The sequence below is a fragment of the Bombina bombina genome, chromosome 6 (assembly GCF_027579735.1).
Source record: "Bombina bombina isolate aBomBom1 chromosome 6, aBomBom1.pri, whole genome shotgun sequence".
Classification (NCBI taxonomy): Eukaryota; Metazoa; Chordata; class Amphibia; order Anura; family Bombinatoridae; genus Bombina; species Bombina bombina.
In genome coordinates, this window is record NC_069504.1 from 791,596,011 (window position 1) to 791,616,465 (window position 20,455).

Genomic DNA, 20,455 nt, shown 5'->3' on the forward strand with positions numbered 1-20,455 from the left:
GGAAGCATGTCCCCTGAGATAGATAATCCGGCGACAACCACCATAGAAGAGAGTCCCTAAGCTCTCTGGACTAGATTTATTTGAGAAGACAAATTTGTATAGTCTCCAGTCCACTGACTGAGCATGGTGATTTGCAAAGGCCAGAGATGAAACCAAGCAAAAACAAGGATATCCATTGCCGCTACCATCAATCCAAATATCCATGTACTGAGCCACTGACGGCCGAGGAGTTGTCTGAAAGGCTCGGTATGTGTTCAGAATATATAATTTACTGACCTCCGTCAAAACGATTTTCATGGACAGAGTCGATTAAAGTTCCCAAGAAAGGAACCCTTGTCTGAGGAACTAGCTAACTCCTTTCCAGATATACCTTCCTTAGGAAGGATAACACAATGCCGATATGAGACTTTGCTAGCTGATAAGACGACTGGATCAGAATATCATCCAGATAAGGCGCCACTGCAATGCCCCGCGGTCTTAGAACCGCCAGTAGAGACCCCAGAACCCTTTGAAAATTCTGGGTGCCGTGATCAAACCGAAGTTAGAGCCACAAACTGAAAAGGGACGTCTGTTATGCATCCTCTAGATCCACGGTAGATATAACCTGATCCTCCTGGATCAATGGAAGAATGGTACAAATAGTTTAAATCTTGAAAGATGGAACTGAGAATTTGTTTAGACTCTTGAGATCCAAGATAGGTCTGAAAATTCCCTCTTTTGTGGGAACTACAAACAGATTTAAATACACCTGTCCCTGCTCCAGAATTGGAACGGGACAAATTACTCTCATGGAGGATAGGTCACTTACACAGAGTGTAAATCATCTACAGACAATCGAGAAAGAAGAAACCTTCCTCTGGTAGGAGAATTTCTGAATTCCAGTTAGTATCCCTGAGACACCACCTCTAATGCCCAGGGATCCAGACATCTCATATCCAAACCTGGGTGAAGAAAAACAGTCTGCCCTTCATGCTGACTTGCCCATGTGCCAAGACAGGTGTGGTCTCCAGGTAGATATGGCTTGCAAATAGACCCCTTCCTGTTTAGAAGAGGAAAGTGGGTTTCCCTTAAAATTTCTGTCGACCCCTCTGATTGGATCTTTTTATCCTGAGGGAGGGAATGACCCTTACATCCCGTGATGTCAGAAATAATCTCCTGCAGGTCAGGCCCAAACAGGGTCCCTCCCCTCGTAAAGAACAGCCAAAAGCTTAGATTTAGCGGACACATCTGCAGACCAAGATGTCAACCGTAAGGCCCTGCGCGCTAAGACGGAAAATCCTGAACTCTTAGCCGCCACATTGGTAATCTGCAAAGAAGCGTCCAACCAAGGAATTAATCAATATAAAAGCCTTAATTCTGTCCTGAATCTCTTCAAAGAAGTCTCAGACATAAGAGATTCTTCCAGGGCATTAAACCATTAGGCAGCCGCGGTCGTAACCCTGACAATGCCGGCCGCCGGTTGTAAAAGCAACTCCTGATGGACATAAAAACGTCTTAAGGAGACCCTCTAATTTCCCTAGGGTCCTTGAAGGCACAACTATCCTCAAAAGGGATAGTAGTTCGATAGCCAAGGTGGAAATAGCTCCTTCCACCTTATGAACCGGCTGCCAAGAATCCCTGATAGCATTCGCTATAGGATACATCTCACTGAAAACGGGAAGAGGAGGGAATGGAAAACCATAAAAGGAGAAGTGCAGGAAAGCAATGTTTTAAGATAATGAACACAAAAACATAATTTATGTAAGAACTTACCTGATAAATTCATTTCTTTCATATTAGCAAGAGTCCATGAGCTAGTGACGTATGGGATATACATTCCTACCAGGAGGGGCAAAGTTTCCCAAACCTCAAAATGCCTATAAATACACCCCTCACCACACCCACAATTCAGTTTAACGAATAGCCAAGAAGTGGGGTGATAAAAAAGTGCGAAAGCATATAAAATAAGGAATTGGAATAATTGTGCTTTATACAAAATCATAACCACCACAAAAAAAGGGCGGGCCTCATGGACTCTTGCTAATATGAAAGAAATGAATTTATCAGGTAAGTTCTTACATAAATTATGTTTTCTTTCATGTAATTAGCAAGAGTCCATGAGCTAGTGACGTATGGGATAATGACTCCACACCCAAAAACATAATTTATGCTTACCTGATAAATTCCTTTCTTCTGTTGTGTGATCAGTCCACGGGTCATCATTACTTCTGGGATATAACTCCTCCCCAACAGGAAATGCAAGAGGATTCACCCAGCAGAGCTGCATATAGCTCCTCCCCTCTACGTCACTCCCAGTCATTCGACCAAGAATCAACGAGAAAGGAGAAACCAAGGGTGAAGTGGTGACTGGAGTATAATTTAAAAAATATTTACCTGCCTTAAAAAAACAGGGCGGGCCGTGGACTGATCACACAACAGAAGAAAGGAATTTATCAGGTAAGCATAAATTATGTTTTCTTCTGTTATGTGTGATCAGTCCACGGGTCATCATTACTTCTGGGATACCAATACCAAAGCAAAAGTACACGGATGACGGGAGGGATAGGCAGGCTCATTATACAGAAGGAACCACTGCCTGAAGAACCTTTCTCCCAAAAATAGCCTCCGAAGAAGCAAAAGTGTCAAATTTGTAAAATTTGGAAAAAGTATGAAGCGAAGACCAAGTTGCAGCCTTGCAAATCTGTTCAACAGAGGCCTCATTCTTAAAGGCCCAAGTGGAAGCCACAGCTCTAGTAGAATGAGCTGTAATTCTTTCAGGAGGCTGCTGACCAGCAGACTCATAGGCTAAACGAATTATGCTACGAAGCCAGAAGGAGAGAGAGGTAGCCGAAGCCTTATGACCTCTCCTCTGACCAGAGTACACGACAAACAGGGAAGACGTTTGTCGAAAATCCTTAGTTGCCTGCAAGTAGAACTTGAGGGCACGAACTACATCCAGATTGTGTAGAAGACGTTCCTTCTTTGAAGAAGGATTCGGGCACAGGGAAGGAACCACGATCTCTTGATTGATGTTCCTGTTAGTGACTACCTTAGGTAAGAACCCAGGTTTAGTACGCAGAACTACCTTATCTGAATGAAAAATCAAATAAGGAGAATCACAATGTAAAGCTGATAACGCAGAGACTCTCCGAGCCGAAGAAATAGCCATTAAAAATAACACTTTCCAAGATAACAACTTTATATCAATGGAATGAAGGGGTTCAAACGGAACTCCTTGTAGAACGTTAAGAACAAGGTTTAAACTCCATGGCGGAGCAACAGTTTTAAACACAGGCTTGATTCTAGCTAAAGCCTGACAAAAAGCCTGGACGTCTGGATTTTCTGACAGACGCCTGTGCAACAAGATGGACAGAGCTGAGATCTGTCCCTTTAATGAACTAGCCGATAAACCCTTTTCTAAACCTTCTTGTAGAAAGGACAATATCCTAGGAATCCTAACCTTACTCCAGGAGTAACCTTTGGATTCGCACCAGTATAGGTATTTACGCCATATCTTATGGTAAATCCTTCTGGTAACAGGCTTCCTAGCCTGTATCAGGGTATCAATAACCGACTCAGAAAAACCACGTTTTGATAAAATCAAGCGTTCAATTTCCAAGCAGTCAGCTTCAGAGAAGTTAGATTTTGATGTTTGAATGGACCCTGTATCAGAAGGTCCTGTCTTAGAGGTAGAGACCAAGGCGGACAGGATGACATGTCCACTAGATCTGCATACCAAGTCCTGCGTGGCCATGCAGGCGCTATTAGAATCACTGATGCTCTCTCCTGTTTGATTTTGGCAATCAATCGAGGAAGCAGCGGGAAGGGTGGAAACACATAAGCCATCCCGAAGTTCCAAGGTGCTGTCAAAGCATCTATCAGAACCGCTCCCGGATCCCTGGATCTGGACCCGTAGCGAGGAAGTTTGGCGTTCTGGCGAGACGCCATGAGATCTATCTCTGGTTTGCCCCAACGTCGAAGTATTTGGGCAAAGCCCTCCGGATGAAGTTCCCACTCCCCCGGATGAAAAGTCTGGCGACTCAAGAAATCCGCCTCCCAGTTCTCCACTCCCGGGATGTGGATTGCTGACAGGTGGCAAGAGTGAGACTCTGCCCAGCGAATTATCTTTGATACTTCCATCATTGCTAGGGAGCTTCTTGTCCCTCCTTGATGGTTGATGTAAGCTACAGTCGTGATGTTGTCCGACTGAAACCTGATGAACCCCCGAGTTTTTAACTGGGGCCAAGCCAGAAGGGCATTGAGAACTGCTCTCAATTCCAGAATGTTTATTGGTAGGAGACTTTCCTCCTGATTCCATTGTCCCTGAGCCTTCAGAGAATTCCAGACAGCGCCCCAACCTAGTAGGCTGGCGTCTGTTGTTACAATTGTCCAGTCCGGCCTGCTGAATGGCATCCCCCTGGACAGATGTGGCCGAGAAAGCCACCATAGAAGAGAGTTTCTGGTCTCTTGATCCAGATTCAGAGTAGGGGACAAGTCTGAGTAATCCCCATTCCATTGACTCAGCATGCACAATTGCAGCGGTCTGAGATGTAGACGTGCAAAGGGTACTATGTCCATTGCCGCTACCATTAAGCCGATCACCTCCATGCATTGAGCTACTGACGGGAGTTGAATGGAATGAAGGACACGGCATGCATTTAGAAGCTTTGTTAATCTGTCTTCTGTCAGATAAATCTTCATTTCTACAGAATCTATAAGAGTCCCCAAGAATGGAACTCTTGTGAGAGGAAAGAGAGAACTCTTCTTTTCGTTCACTTTCCATCCATGCGACCTTAGAAATGCCAGAACTAACTCTGTATGAGACTTGGCAGTTTGAAAGCTTGAAGCTTGTATCAGAATGTCGTCTAGGTACGGAGCTACCGAAATTCCTCGCGGTCTTAGTACCGCCAGAAGGGCACCCAGAACCTTTGTGAAGATTCTTGGAGCCGTAGCCAATCCGAATGGAAGAGCTACAAACTGGTAATGCCTGTCTAAGAAGGCAAACCTTAGATACCGGTAATGATCTTTGTGAATCGGTATGTGAAGGTAAGCATCCTTTAAATCCACTGTGGTCATGTACTGACCCTTTTGGATCATGGGTAAGATTGTCCGAATAGTTTCCATTTTGAACGATGGAACTCTTAGGAATTTGTTTAGGATCTTTAAATCCAAGATTGGCCTGAAAGTTCCCTCTTTTTTGGGAACCACAAACAGGTTTGAGTAAAACCCTTGTCCCTGTTCCGACCGCGGAACCGGATGGATCACTCCCATTAATAACAGATCTTGTACACAGCGTAGAAACGCTTCTTTCTTTATCTGGTTTGTTGACAACCTTGACAGATGAAATCTCCCTCTTGGGGGAGAGAATTTGAAGTCTAGAAGGTATCCCTGAGATATGATCTCTAGCGCCCAGGGATCCTGAACATCTCTTGCCCAAGCCTGGGCGAAGAGAGAGAGTCTGCCCCCCACTAGATCCGGTCCCGGATCGGGGGCCCTCGATTCATGCTGTCTTAGGGGCAGCAGCAGGTTTCCTGGCCTGCTTGCCCTTGTTCCAGGACTGGTTAGGTTTCCAGCCTTGTCTGTAACGAGCAACGGCTCCTTCCTGTTTTGGTGCAGTGGAAGTTGGTGCTGCTCCTGCTTTGAAATTCCGAAAGGGACGAAAATTAGACTGTCTAGCCTTAGCTTTGGCTTGAGGCAGGGCGTGGCCCTTACCTCCTGTAATGTCAGCGATAATTTCTTTCAAACCGGGCCCAAATAAAGTTTGCCCTTTGAAAGGTATATTAAGTAATTTGGACTTAGAAGTTACATCAGCTGACCAGGATTTTAGCCACAGCGCCCTACGTGCCTGAATGGCGAATCCTGAGTTCTTAGCCGTAAGTTTGGTTAAATGTACTACGGCCTCCGAAATGAATGAATTAGCTAGTTTAAGGACTCTAAGCCTGTCCGTAATGTCGTCCAGCGTAGCTGAACTAAGGTTCTCTTCCAGAGACTCCATCCAAAATGCTACCGCAGCCGTAATCGGCGCGATGCATGCAAGGGGTTGCAATATAAAACCTTGTTGAACAAACATTTTCTTAAAGTAACCCTCTAATTTTTTATCCATTGGATCTGAAAAAGCACAGCTATCCTCCACCGGGATAGTGGTACGCTTAGCTAAAGTAGAAACTGCTCCCTCCACCTTAGGGACCGTTTGCCATAAGTCCCGTGTGGTGGCGTCTATTGGAAACATCTTTCTAAATATTGGAGGGGGTGAGAACGGCACACCGGGTCTATCCCACTCCTTAGTAACAATTTCAGTTAGTCTCTTAGGTATAGGAAAAACGTCAGTACTCGCCGGTACCGCAAAGTATTTATCCAACCTACACAATTTCTCTGGTATTGCAACGGTGTTACAATCATTAAGAGCCGCTAAAACCTCCCCTAGTAATACACGGAGGTTCTCCAATTTAAATTTAAAATTTGAAATATCTGAATCCAATCTGTTTGGATCAGAACCGTCACCCACAGAATGAAGCTCTCCGTCCTCATGCTCTGCAAGCTGTGACGCAGTATCAGACATGGCTCTAGTATTATCAGCGCACTCTGTTCTCACCCCAGAGTGATCACGCTTGCCCCTTAGTTCTGGTAATTTAGCCAAAACTTCAGTCATAACAGTAGCCATATCTTGTAATGTTATCTGTAATGGCCGCCCAGATGTACTAGGCGTCACAATATCACGCACCTCCCGGGCTGGAGATGCAGGTACTGACACGTGAGGCGAGTTAGTCGGCATAACTCTCCCCTCGCTGTTTGGTGAAATTTGTTCAATTTGTACAGATTGGCTTTTATTTAAAGTAGCATCAATACAGTTAGTACATAAATTTCTATTGGGCTCCACCTTGGCATTGGAACAAATGACACAGGTATCTTCCTCTGAATCAGACATGTTTAACACACTAGCAAATAAACTTGCAACTTGGTTACAATCTTATTTAATAAAAACGTACTGTGCCTCAAAGAAGCACTAAACGATTAAATGACAGTTGAAATAATGAACTGAAAAACTGTTATAGCATCAATCCTTGAAAACAACACAACTTTTAGCAAAGGTTTGTTCCCATTAGTAAAGTAACAATAATTAAATTTGAAACGTAAAAATAAGAGAGCAACGTTTTTAATCACAGTCAATATATAAGTCTCACAGCTCTGCTGAGAGAATCTACCTCCCTTCAAAGAAGTTTGAAGACCCCTGAGTTCTGTAGAGATGAACCGGATCATGCAGGAAATACAAGAGTAACTGACTGGAAATTTTTGATGCGTAGCAAAGAGCGCCAAAAACGGCCCCTCCCCCTCACACACAGCAGTGAGAGAGAAACGAAACTGTCACAATTAAAACAAGCAACTGCCAAGTGGAAAAATAATGCCCAAACATTTATTCACTCAGTACCTCAGAAAATGCAAACGATTCTACATTCCAGCAAAAACGTTTAACATAATAAATACCTATTAAAAGGTTTAATGTACTTTTTACAGAGTAATTCCAGTGAAGTACCATCCCCAGAATACTGAAGTGTAGAGTATACATACATGTCATTATAACGGTATGGCAGGATTTTCTCATCAATTCCATTCAGAAAATAAAAACTGCTACATACCTCAATGCAGATTCATCTGCCCGCTGTCCCCTGATCTGAAGCTTTTACCTCCCTCAGATGGCCGAGAAACAGCAATATGATCTTAACTACTCCGGTTAAAATCATAGTAAAAACTCTGGTAGATTCTTCTTCAAACTCTGCCAGAGAGGCAATAACACGCTCCGGTGCTATTGTAAAATAACAAACTTTTGATTGAAGTTATAAAAACTAAGTATAATCACCATAGTCCTCTCACACATCCTATCTAGTCGTTGGGTGCAAGAGAATGACTGGGAGTGACGTAGAGGGGAGGAGCTATATGCAGCTCTGCTGGGTGAATCCTCTTGCATTTCCTGTTGGGGAGGAGTTATATCCCAGAAGTAATGATGACCCGTGGACTGATCACACATAACAGAAGAAATAAAGTTTAATGAAAAACATAAGCAGAAGATTCAAACTGAAACCGCTGCCTGAAGTACTTTTCTACCAAAAACTGCTTCAGAAGAAGAAAATACATCAAAATGGTAGAATTTAGTAAAAGTATGCAAAGAGGACCAAGTTGCTGCTTTGCAAATCTGATCAACCGAAGCTTCATTCCTAAACGCCCAGGAAGTAGAAACTGACCTAGTAGAATGAGCTGTAATTTTCTGAGGCGGAGTTTTACCCGACTCAACATAGGCAAGATGAATTAAAGATTTCAACCAAGATGCCAAAGAAATGGCAGAAGCTTTCTGGCCTTTTCTAGAACCGGAAAATATAACAAATAGACTAGAAGTCTTTCGGAAAGATTTAGTAGCTTCAACATAAGTTCGCAACACCGCCTTATCCTGATGAAAAATCAGAAAAGGAGACTCACAAGAAAGAGCAGATAATTCAGAAACTCTTCTGGCAGAAGAGATGGCCAAAAGGAACAAAACTTTCCAAGAAAGTAATTTAATGTCCAATGAATGCATAGGTTCAAATGGAGGAGCTTGAAGAGCCCCCAGAACCAAATTCAAACTCCAAGGAGGAGAAATTGACTTAATGACAGGCTTTATACGAACCAAAGCTTGTACAAAACAATGAATATCAGGAAGAATAGCAATCTTTCTGTGAAAAAGAACAGAAAGAGCAGAGATTTGTCCTTTCAAGGAACTTGCAGACAAACCCTTATCTAAACCATCCTGAAGAAACTGTAATATTCTCGGTATTCTAAAAGAATGCCAAGAAAAATGATGAGAAAGACACCAAGAAATATAAGTCTTCCAGACTCTATAATATGTCTCTCTAGATACAGATTTACGAGCCTGTAACATAGTATTAATCACAGAGTCAGAGAAACCTCTGTGACCAAGAATCAAGCGTTCAATCTCCATACCTTTAAATTTAAGGATTTCAGATCCTGATGGAAAAAAGGACCTTGAGACAGAAGGTCTGGTCTTAACGGAATAGTCCACGGTTGGCAAGAGGCCACCCGGACAAGATCCGCATACCAAAACCTGTGAGGCCATGCCGGAGCTACCAGCAGAACAAACGAGCATTCCTTCAGAATCTTGGAGATTACTCTTGGAAGAAGAACTAGAGGCGGAAAGATATAGGCAGGATGATACTTCCAAGGAAGTGATAATGCATCCACTGCCTCCGCCTGAGGATCCCGGGATCTGGACAGATACCTGGGAAGTTTCTTGTTTAGATGAGACGCCATCAGATCTATTTCTGGAAGTTCCCACATTTGAACAATCTGAAGAAATACCTCTGGGTGAAGAGACCATTCGCCCGGATGCAACGTTTGGCGACTGAGATAATCCGCTTCCCAATTGTCTATACCTGGGATATGAACCGCAGAGATTAGACAGGAGCTGGATTCCGCCCAAACCAAAATTCGAGATACTTCTTTCATAGCCAGAGGACTGCGAGTCCCTCCTTGATGATTGATGTATGCCACAGTTGTGACATTGTCTGTCTGAAAACAAATGAACGATTCTCTCTTCAGAAGAGGCCAAAACTGAAGAGCTCTGAAAATTGCACGGAGTTCCAAAATATTGATCGGTAATCTCACCTCCTGAGATTCCCAAACTCCTTGTGCCGTCAGAGATCCCCACACAGCTCCCCAACCTGTGAGACTTGCATCTGTTGAAATTACAGTCCAGGTCGGAAGCACAAAAGAAGCCCCCTGAATTAAACGATGGTGATCTGTCCACCACGTTAGAGAGTGTCGAACAATCGGTTTTAAAGATATTAATTGAGATATCTTTGTGTAATCCTTGCACCTTTGATTCAGCATACAGAGCTGAAGAGGTCGCATGTGAAAACGAGCAAAGGGGATCGCGTCCGATGCAGCAGTCATAAGACCTAGAATTTCCATGCATAAGGCTACCGAAGGGAATGATTGTGACTGAAGGTTTCGACAAGCTGTAATTAATTTTAGACGTCTCTTGTCTGTTAAAGACAGAGTCATGGACACTGAAACCATCTGGAAACCCAGAAAAGTTACCCTTGTCTGAGGAATCAATGAACTTTTTGGTAAATTGATCCTCCAACCATGATCTTGAAGAAACAACACAAGTCGATTCGTATGAGATTCTGCTAAATGTAAAGACTGAGCAAGTACCAAGATATCGTCCAAATAAGGAAATACCACAATACCCTGTTCTCTGATTACAGACAGAAGGGCACCGAAAACCTTTGTAAAAATTCTTGGAGCTGTAGCTAGGCCAAACGGCAGAGCCACAAACTGGTAATGCTTGTCCAGAAAAGAGAATCTCAGGAACTGATAATGATCTGGATGAATCGGAATATGCAGATATGCATCCTGTAAAACTATTGTGGACATATAATTCCCTTGCTGAACAAAAGGCAAGATAGTCCTTACAGTTACCATCTTGAACGTTGGTATTCTTACATAACGATTCAATATTTTTAGATCCAGAACTGGTCTGAAGGAATTCTCCTTCTTTGGTACAATGAAGAGATTTGAATAAAACCCCATCCCCTGTTCCGGAACTGGAACTGGCATAATTACTCCAGTCAACTCTAGATCTGAAACACAATTCAGAAATGCTTGAGCTTTTACTGGATTTACTGGGACACGGGAAAGAAAAAATCTCTTTGCAGGAGGTCTCATCTTGAAACCAATTCTGTACCCTTCTGAAACAATGTTCTGAATCCAAAGATTGTGAACAGAATTGATCCAAATTTCCTTGAAAAAACGTAACCTGCCCCCTACCAGCTGAGCTGGAATGAGGGCAGCACCTTCATGTGGACTTAGAAGCAGGCTTTGCCTTTCTAGCAGGCTTGGATTTATTCCAGACTGGAGATGGTTTCCAAACTGAAACTGCTCCTGAGGATGAAGGATCAGGCTTTTGTTCTTTGTTGAAACGAAAGGAACGAAAACGATTATTAGCCCTGTTTTTACCTTTAGATTTTTTATCCTGTGGTAAAAAAGTTCCTTTCCCACCAGTAACAGTTGAAATAATAGAATCCAACTGAGAACCAAATAATTTGTTACCCTGGAAAGAAATAGAAAGTAGAGTTGATTTAGAAGCCATATCAGCATTCCAAGTTTTAAGCCATAAAGCTCTTCTAGCTAAAATAGCTAGAGACATAAACCTGACATCAACTCTGATAATATCAAAAATGGCATCACAGATAAAATTATTAGCATGCTGAAGAAGAATAATAATATCATGAGAATCATGATGTGTTACTTGTTGCGCTAAAGTTTCCAACCAAAAAGTTGAAGCTGCAGCAACATCAGCCAAAGATATAGCAGGTCTAAGAAGAATACCTGAACACAGATAAGCTTTTCCTAGAAAGGATTCAATTTTCCTATCTAAAGGATCCTTAAACGAAGTACCATCTGACGTAGGAATAGTAGTACGTTTAGCAAGGGTAGAAATAGCCCCATCAACTTTAGGGATTTTGTCCCAAAATTCTAATCTGTCAGACGGCACAGGATATAATTGCTTGAAACGTTTAGAAGGAGTAAATGAATTACCCAATTTATCCCATTCTTTGGAAATTACTGCAGAAATAGCATTTAGGAACAGGAAAAACTTCTGGAATAACCACAGGAGCTTTAAATACCTTATCCAAACGTTTAGAATTAGTATCAAGAGGACCAGAATCCTCTATTTCTAAAGCAATTAGTACTTCTTTAAGTAAAGAACGAATAAATTCCATTTTAAATAAATTTGAAGATTTATCAGCATCAACCTCTGAGACAGAATCCTCTGAACCAGAAGAGTCATCAGAATCAGAATGATGATGTTCATTTAAAAATTCATCTGTAGGGAGAGAAGTTTTAAAAGATTTTTTATGTTTACTAGAAGGAGAAATAACAGACATAGCCTTCTTTATGGATTCAGAAACAAAATCTCTTATGTTATCAGGAACATTCTGCACCTTAGATGTTGAGGGAACTGCAACAGGCAATGGTACATTACTAAAGGAAATATTATCTGCTTTAACAAGTTTGTCATGACAATCAATACAAACAACAGCCGGAGGAATAGCTACCAAAAGTTTACAGCAGATACACTTAGCTTTGGTAGATCCAGCACTAGACAGCGATATTCCTGTAGTATCTTCTGACTCAGATGCAACGTGAGACATCTTGCAATATGTAAGAGAAAAAACAACATATAAAGCAAAATTGATCAAATTCCTTAAATGACAGTTTCAGGAATGGGAAAGAATGCCAAAGAACAAGCTTCTAGCAACCAGAAGCAATAAAAAATGAGACTTAAATAATGTGGAGATAAAAGCGACGCCCATATTTTTTAGCGCCAAATCAGACGCCCACATTATTTGGCGCCTAAATGCTTTTGGCGCCAAAATGACGCCACATCCGGAACGCCGACATCTTTGGCGCAAAATAACGTCAAAAAAATGACGCAACTTCCGGCGACACGTATGACGCCGGAAACGGAAAAGAATTTTTGCGCCAAAAAAGTCCGCGCCAAGAATGACGCAATAAAATGAAGCATTTTCAGCCCCCGCGAGCCTAACAGCCCACAGGGAAAAAAAGAGTCAAATTTTTGAAGGTAAGAAAAAAATGATTAATTCAAATGCATTATCCCAAATATGAAACTGACTGTCTGAAAAATAAGGAAAGTTGAACATTCTGAGTCAAGGCAAATAAATGTTTGAATACATATATTTAGAACTTTATAAACAAAGTGCCCAACCATAGCTTAGAGTGTCACAGAAAATAAGACTTACTTACCCCAGGACACTCATCTACATGTTTGTAGAAAGCCAAACCAGTACTGAAACGAGAATCAGCAGAGGTAATGGTATATATATAAGAGTATATCGTCGATCTGAAAAGGGAGGTAAGAGATGAATCTCTACGACCGATAACAGAGAACCTATGAAATAGACCCCGTAGAAGGAGATCACTGCATTCAAATAGGCAATACTCTCTTCACATCCCTCTGACATTCACTGCACGCTGAGAGGAAAACCGGGCTCCAACTTGCTGCGGAGCGCATATCAACGTAGAATCTAGCACAAACTTACTTCACCACCTCCATCGGAGGCAAAGTTTGTAAAACTGAATTGTGGGTGTGGTGAGGGGTGTATTTATAGGCATTTTGAGGTTTGGGAAACTTTGCCCCTCCTGGTAGGAATGTATATCCCATACGTCACTAGCTCATGGACTCTTGCTAATTACATGAAAGAAAAAACATTACTGTCACTTTAAATTCACTTATTTCTGTACCAGAAATATCCAAGTAGCATGTTAACCTTTGCTGGTAATAGACATTACACTTAACACTGAAGCAACCATGTCTTGTGCACGCCATCCATAAAAAATTTGCAAGGTACCGCAGAGCACCGCATGTGGGCCAAAATAACTATGCTATGTGTGCACTTCTTCTTTAAACACAAAGCTGCAACATACTTTAAACAGCTAAAATGCATAAAAGGAACCCCACAAAAAAATGGTGCTATCACTTTAAATGTGGACAAGTGGGGCAGCAGAGCGGCCCATTAGGTTACACCGGCTGGCTTTGCTTGAAATAGCCATTGCGATCTACATAAATAAACCATGTCTTCTGCCCACAATTCCATGCCAGGAACCGCAGAGCACCTCATGGGAACCAGAAAAACACTTAAAAGTACAAAAAACAGAAAACAGAAACGTTAATTTGTATGTGCTACTGTCTCTTTAATTTTCTTGTGTGTCAAAAGGAAATACTGCAGCACCCAAGCAACATATCAACTACTGACATTTTATCTAGACAAATGTACACGTAGAGCTGCCTGTTCATATCAACATTACAAAACAGGAGAGGTTATATACAGTGTACTGTTGCCTGCTACTAGACATATATTGCACAGAATAACCAGAGCGTGATAGAACTGGAAGATCGTTTTACCCTCCGGCTAATGGAGGTAGGAAGTGCAATAATACACATAACTCTGCCCCCGTGGGCGTGTCAACATCCCCTCTCGGTCGCCATTGATCTTAAACAACCGGGGGTAAAAGAAACAAGCTACAGGCTCATGGCACCTATTGTCTAGATCCCAGCCTATATAACAGTGTCCCTTGCTGTCATGCAGCGATATATATTCAGCAGTACCCGACACTGACCACAGCAGCCGAAAACAAAGTGCGCAATACACTAAAAATGGCTACAAGACTCCCCCCCATCGTGGGCATAATAACATGCAGTTCCCGGTCTTCAGCCTAATTGATTTAACAACTGTGCCACCGGGAACCGGCTGCTGCAAACAGAACCTTGGGGCTAAACTTAGGTACTGTTTCCCGACACTAATGTCAGTATTAATAAAATACCACTCCCCACTGAAAGTAATCACAGCACGAGTGATCCCCAAAGCAAACCTTAGCCCCTCCTAAAAAACAAGTTCTAAGGCCAACGGAGCTGTCAAAAAAACATGGGGACAAGTCTGTCTACTGTTTTTGCTTTTAACACTGCTAACGGTCTCATCCCCTAACAGTGTACTGAGAATAACAACCAAAGTCGCAGCTGTCAGTATTCCTGTAGCCCTGCTAAGATTATACTGTCGGAAAGGTCCCTCCTTTAAATGCAGGAGTTCTTACCATCAAGTACAGTGCTCCACTTCTCTGATCTAAGTCAGAATAAAAAGTCAGCACTTCCCTCGAAAACTGTGCGACAGCATGGCATCCATCAGGTTTCCAGAGGTCCTCTCCCTCCCATAGCCCTGTGGAATAAGATAAGCCTGAGTTAAAATGCTTAGGCTATCTGTATTTAGGGCAGCAACATGTATAGGAGGCGCAGTGAGAATAAAATCCCACCAGATCCTATTGCCTTAAAGCCACCAGATGCTTCTCTTTTTGTACTGAAGAGACTGATCTGGTCTAGGCTACACCCCAGCACAAAGCAGTACTCAGAGGCACTACTTAAAAAATAATAAAATCTTGATTGAAGAAAATAAACTAGCACCTCACTTTACCAGCTCCTATCTTACTAACACAGGCAAAGAGAATGACTGGGGTGGGAGGGAAGGGAGGAGCTATATATACAGCTCTGCTGTGGTGCTCTTTGCCTCCTCCTGCTGACCAGGAGGCGATATCCCACAAGGATGAAATCCGTGGACTCATTGTATCTTGTAAAAGAAAACTTAATGATAATACGAATAAAAAAAGTACACATAAAAAGGGATGGGGGGGTTGCCTTTCTCCATTAAAGAGGCAGTCAAGTCCAAAAACATGATTCAAATTTACTTTAATCACCAATTTTGCTTTGTTCGCTTTGTATTCTTCATTGAAAGCTAAACCTAGGAGGTTCATATGCTAGTTTCTTAGACCTTGAAGGCCGCCTCTGCATTGGCTAAAATGGATGTCTGTCAAAAGAACTTAAATCAGGGGGCAGTCTGCAGAGGCTTAGATACAAGGTAATCACAGAGGTAAAACGTATATTATAACTCTTGGTTGTGCAAAACTGGGGAATGGGTAATCAAGGGATTATCTAGCTTTTAAAAACAAAAATTCTTGTGTTGACTGTCCCTTTAAGCAATGCAACTACTTTTTGGTTAGTCTAATTAGAATAAGCCAGGATATTAAATTTAGTAAGTCTATACATGAGGATATTTTTCTTTAGCTGGTAGGACAGATCCTAACATACTTAAAAGGACATGAAACCCCAAAAAATTATTGAAGGAGCAATAATGCACTACTGGTTTCTAACTAAACACATGGGTGAGCCAATGACAATCAGTCTATACTGTATATGCAGCCATCAGTAGTGAGAACCTAGGTTCTTTGCTGCTCCTGAACTTGCCTAGATAAAATCATTCAGCAATGGATAACAAGAGAATGAAGCAAATTAAATAATAGAAGTAAATTGGTAAGTTGTTTAAAATTGCATCATCTATTGGAATCATGAAAATTTTTTGGGTTTCATGTCCCTTTAATGACCAATTAAAAAACACTATTGTTTGTTAGGCAGATATTATGCAATACCTGAGGTGGCTTAGACTATTATGGATTGTGGCATCAGTATTTTTACAAGTTAAAGGGACACTGAGTCCAAATTTTTTCTTTCGTGATTCAGATAGAGCATGACATTTTAAGCAATTTTCTAATTTACTCCTATTATCAAAATTTCTTTATTCTCTTGGTATCTTTATTTGAAATGGAAGAATGTAAGTTTAGATGCCGGCCCATTTTTGGTGAACAACCTGGGTTGTCCTCGCCGATTGGTGGATAAATTAATCCACCAATAAAAAAGTGCTACCCAGAGTTCTGAACCAAAAAAAACTCTTAGATGCCTTTCTTTTTCAAATAAAGATAGCAAGCGAACGAAGAAAAAATGATAATGGGAGTAAATTAGAAAGTTGCTTAACCCCTTAACGACCGAGGACGTGCAGGGTACGTCCTCAAAAAAAAGGCAGTTAACGCCTGAGGACGTACCCTGCACGTCCTCGGTGTGGAAAGCAGCTGGAAGCGATCCTGCTCACTTCCAGCTGCTTTCCGGTTATTGCAGTGATGCCTCGATATCGAGGCATCCTGCAATAACCATTTTTAGCCATCCGGTGCAGAGAGAGCCACTCTGTGGCCCTCTCTGCACCGGACATTAACGGCTATGTTCGTTGGTGGGTGGGAGCCGGTGTGGGAGGCGGGTGGCGGCCATCAATGGCCTTTGTGATGCGGAGGGGGGCGGGATCGGGGGCGGGGACGACCGGGGGGCGCGCACGGACGCGCGCGCGTGCACGGGGAGGGAGCGGGTGGGAACCACTACGCTACAGAAAATTTTTAGTTAGAAGTGGGGATCAAAGGGGTAGTTATATTTATTTAGTGATCGGTTTGGCTGGTGGGATATTGGACTGTGGGGGGGGGAAGCTACACTACAGAAACAAATAACAAATAATAAAAAAAAACATTTTTATTTGCAAACTGGGTACTGGCAGACCCAAGATGGCCCCAATAAGGCAGAGGGGGAGGGTTAGGGAGCTATTTTGGGGGGATCAGGGAGGTTGGGGGCTAAGGGGGGACCCTACATAGCAGCATATGTAAATATGCTTAAAAAATGTATTTTTTTTTAATACCTTTTATTTTAGTACTGGCAGACTTTCTGCCAGTACTTAAGATGGCGGGGACAATTGTGGGGTGGGGGAGGGAAGAGAGCTGTTTGGGAGGGATCAGGGGATGGCATGTGTCAGGTGGGAGTCTGATCTCTACACTAAAGCTAAAATTAACCCTGCAAGCTCCCTACAAACTACCTAATTAACCCCTTCACTGCTGGCCATAATACACATGTGATGCGCAGCAGCATTTAGCGGCCTTCTAATTACCAAAAAGCAACGCCAAAGCCATATATGTCTGCTATTTCTGAACAAAGGGGATCCCAGAGAAGCATTTACAACCATTTGTGCCATAATTGCACAAGCTGTTTGTAAATAATTTTAGTGAGAAACCTAAAGTTTGAAAAAGTGAACAATTTTGTTTTTATTTGATTGCTTTTGGCGGTGAAATGGTGGCATGAAATATACCAAAATGGGCCTAGATCAATACTTGGGGTTGTCTACTACACTACACTAGAGCTAAAATTAACCCTAGAAGCTCCCTACATGCTCCCTAATTAACCCATTCACTGCTGGGCATAATACACGTGTGGTGCGCAGTGGCATTTAGCAGCCTTCTAATTACCAAAAAGCAAAGCCAAAGCCATATATGTCTGCTATTTATGAACAAAGGGGATCCCAGAGAAGCATTTACAACCATTTATGCCATAATTTCATGAGTTGTTTGTAAATAATTTCAGTGAAAAACCTAAAGTTTGTGAAAAAATTTGTGAAAAAGTGAAAAAAATTTTTTATTTGATCGCATTCGGCGGTGAAATGGTGGCATGAAATATACCAAAATGGGCCTAGATCAATACTTTGGGATGTCTTCTAAAAAATATATATATACATGTCAATGGATATTTAGAGATTCCTGAAAGATATTAGTGTTCTAATGTAACTAGGGCTAATTTTGAAAAAAAGTGGTTTGGAAATGGCAAAGTGCTACTTGTATTTATTGCCCTATAACTTGCAAAAAAAGCAAAGAAAATGTAAACATTGGGTATTTCTAAACTCAGGACAAAATTTAGAAACTATTTAGCATGGGTGTTTTTTGGTGGTTGTAGATGTGTAACAGATTTTGGGGGTCAAAGTTAGAAAAAGTTAGTTTTTTTCCATTTTTTCCTCATATTTTATAAAATATTTTATGGTAAATTATAAGATATGATGAAAATAATGGTATATTTTGAAAGCTCATTTAATGGCGAGAAAAACGGTATATAATATGTGTGGGTACAGTAAATGAGTAAGAGGAAAATTTCAGCTAAACACAAACACCGCAAAAGTGTAAAAATAGCCTTGGTCCCAAACGGACAGAAAATGGAAAAGTGCTGTGGTCATTAAAGGGTTAAAATTGCCTGATCTATCTGAATCACAAAAGAAAATTTTTTGCTTTAGTGTCCCTTTAATTATACGAGTAATTTTCACAATACAAAAGACTACTTTCCATCTCTCTGTCATAATCACAACATACCTGATATGTTTCTACAGGCCGATTTTCCATGTTTAGGTCCCAAATCTTGACTGACAGGTAGTCCCTTGTCATCATATATCGGCCATTGTGACTGAACTTCACATCTGATATGGAAGAGATGATCTCTGAGAAAAACGACCTGTTGCTGGGATCCTCTGGCTCCTCAAACACTATGGACAAAGAAGCACAAGATTAAAACGCGGGTTGGAAGGCAGCTAGAGAACTAGATCTCTTGGAGCGGACACCATTGCTAAATTCCAAATAAGGTATCAAGGCAAGATACCCTCTCAGCTATGCAATTGCATCAAATCATTTGCTTTTTGGTAAGCAAGAAAACACTTCTAGGTACACTAGACTTTCAAAGAAGAGTTCAGTGAGATAGTATAGCAAAAATACTCACATTTTGAGTGACGATCACAAAGTGCTGACTCCCGCATGTCACACAATCGGATAGTGCCTTTGCTGCTGCTGTATACAAATGTATTGCAGTGATGGGGGTGAAACTCTGCAGCTGTGATAACCTCTGTCAGCTCTTCCATGTTGGCAGGCTTAATATCTACAATGTCTGATAGTGGAGTGAAGGAATCGCACGACACAAGTGGAAAGATTTTTATATAGAGGGCAATTGTAGCGAAACAAGAAAAGGAGAAGTCTGAAGTCAAAATAACAAAAATAGAGGGGAAAAAAATCTATTTGGAGTTAACCAAAAGTAAAAAAGTTTTAGATCCAAATGTTTAAAGGGATACTAAACCCAATTTAATCTTTTGTGGATAGATCAGGCAATTTTAAGCAACTTTCTAATTTACTCCTATTATCAATTTTTCTTTGTTCTCTTGCTATCTTTATTTGAAAAGCAGGAAGATAAAGCTTAGGAGCCGGCCCAAGAAATTTGCTTAAAATTGTATGCTCTATCTGAACCATTTTGGGTTTAGTATCCCTTTAATGTGGGAAGTTAAGGCACAAAATTCAAATGGTTAGACAAAAAACGTGCACAAAAATTACCCCCGTAACAAATTAATTCTGGAAAGGTTAATAAACTAAAGGCTCATTGTGCGCAAACTGGATCAAGTCTTGGGGAATTTTTCCTAAGTTGAAGAAGGCTTAGAAAGAGGAAATCTGGTTTGGGATTTGACCAGCATAAATTTCAGTCATAAAAAAGTGCCAATCTCCCTTAAAACAGGAAAATTGTGTGTTAGCCAGCTGGCAGCCATTAAATGGACACCAAACTAAACCATCACCAAATATACATGCCTTCTAAAAAGTTACCTTATCTCCTTGTCAGGTGCATCTCTGCTTTAAAAACAGCTTAACTTGCCTCATATATGTCAACTTTCTAGGTGCGTAGAACCAAGTGATAAACATAAAGGGCTTGATAACACCAAAGAATTAAAGGGCCATTAAACACGATTTTTTTTTTCCTTTCATGATTTAAGAGCATGGCATTTTAAACAACTTTCTAATTTGCTTCTATTATCTAATTTGCTTCATTCTCTTGATATCCTTTGCTGTAAAGCATATCTGGATAGGCTCAGTAGCTGCACATAGATGCCTCGTGTGATTGGCTCACCCATGTGCATTGCTATTTCTTCAACAAAGGATATCTAAAGAATGAAGCAAATTAAATAGATGTAAATTGGAATGTTTAAAATTGTATTCTCTACCTGAATCATGAAAGAAAAATGTTGGGTTTAGTGTCCTTTTAAGACAGAGGATTTTTTTGAAAGAAAGAAAAATGTAAAATAACAGGTTTTAAAAATAGTAAGTTCAAATAAGTAGTATATTTCTTTTCTGACAAATATCAAAGTAATGTCCATTTCCACTCCTCCTGTATCATGTATATACATATATTCTGTGA

The 20,455-nt window shown here is 41.3% G+C and overlaps 1 protein-coding gene across 2 annotated transcripts in view; it reads right to left on the reverse strand.

The window, feature by feature from the left end:
• The window catches only part of PPP2R2A (protein phosphatase 2 regulatory subunit Balpha), a 138,228-nt gene that overhangs the window by 34,251 nt on the left and 83,522 nt on the right, over positions 1–20,455 (reverse strand). For both annotated transcript variants that reach the window (XM_053718105.1, XM_053718106.1), the window contains exons 7-8: positions 19,001–19,165; positions 18,601–18,770 (exon numbers count right to left, since the gene is read on the reverse strand). In XM_053718105.1, the coding sequence (XP_053574080.1) occupies positions 18,601–18,770; positions 19,001–19,165 (335 nt within the window). The remainder of the gene's footprint in view (positions 1–18,600; positions 18,771–19,000; positions 19,166–20,455) is intronic.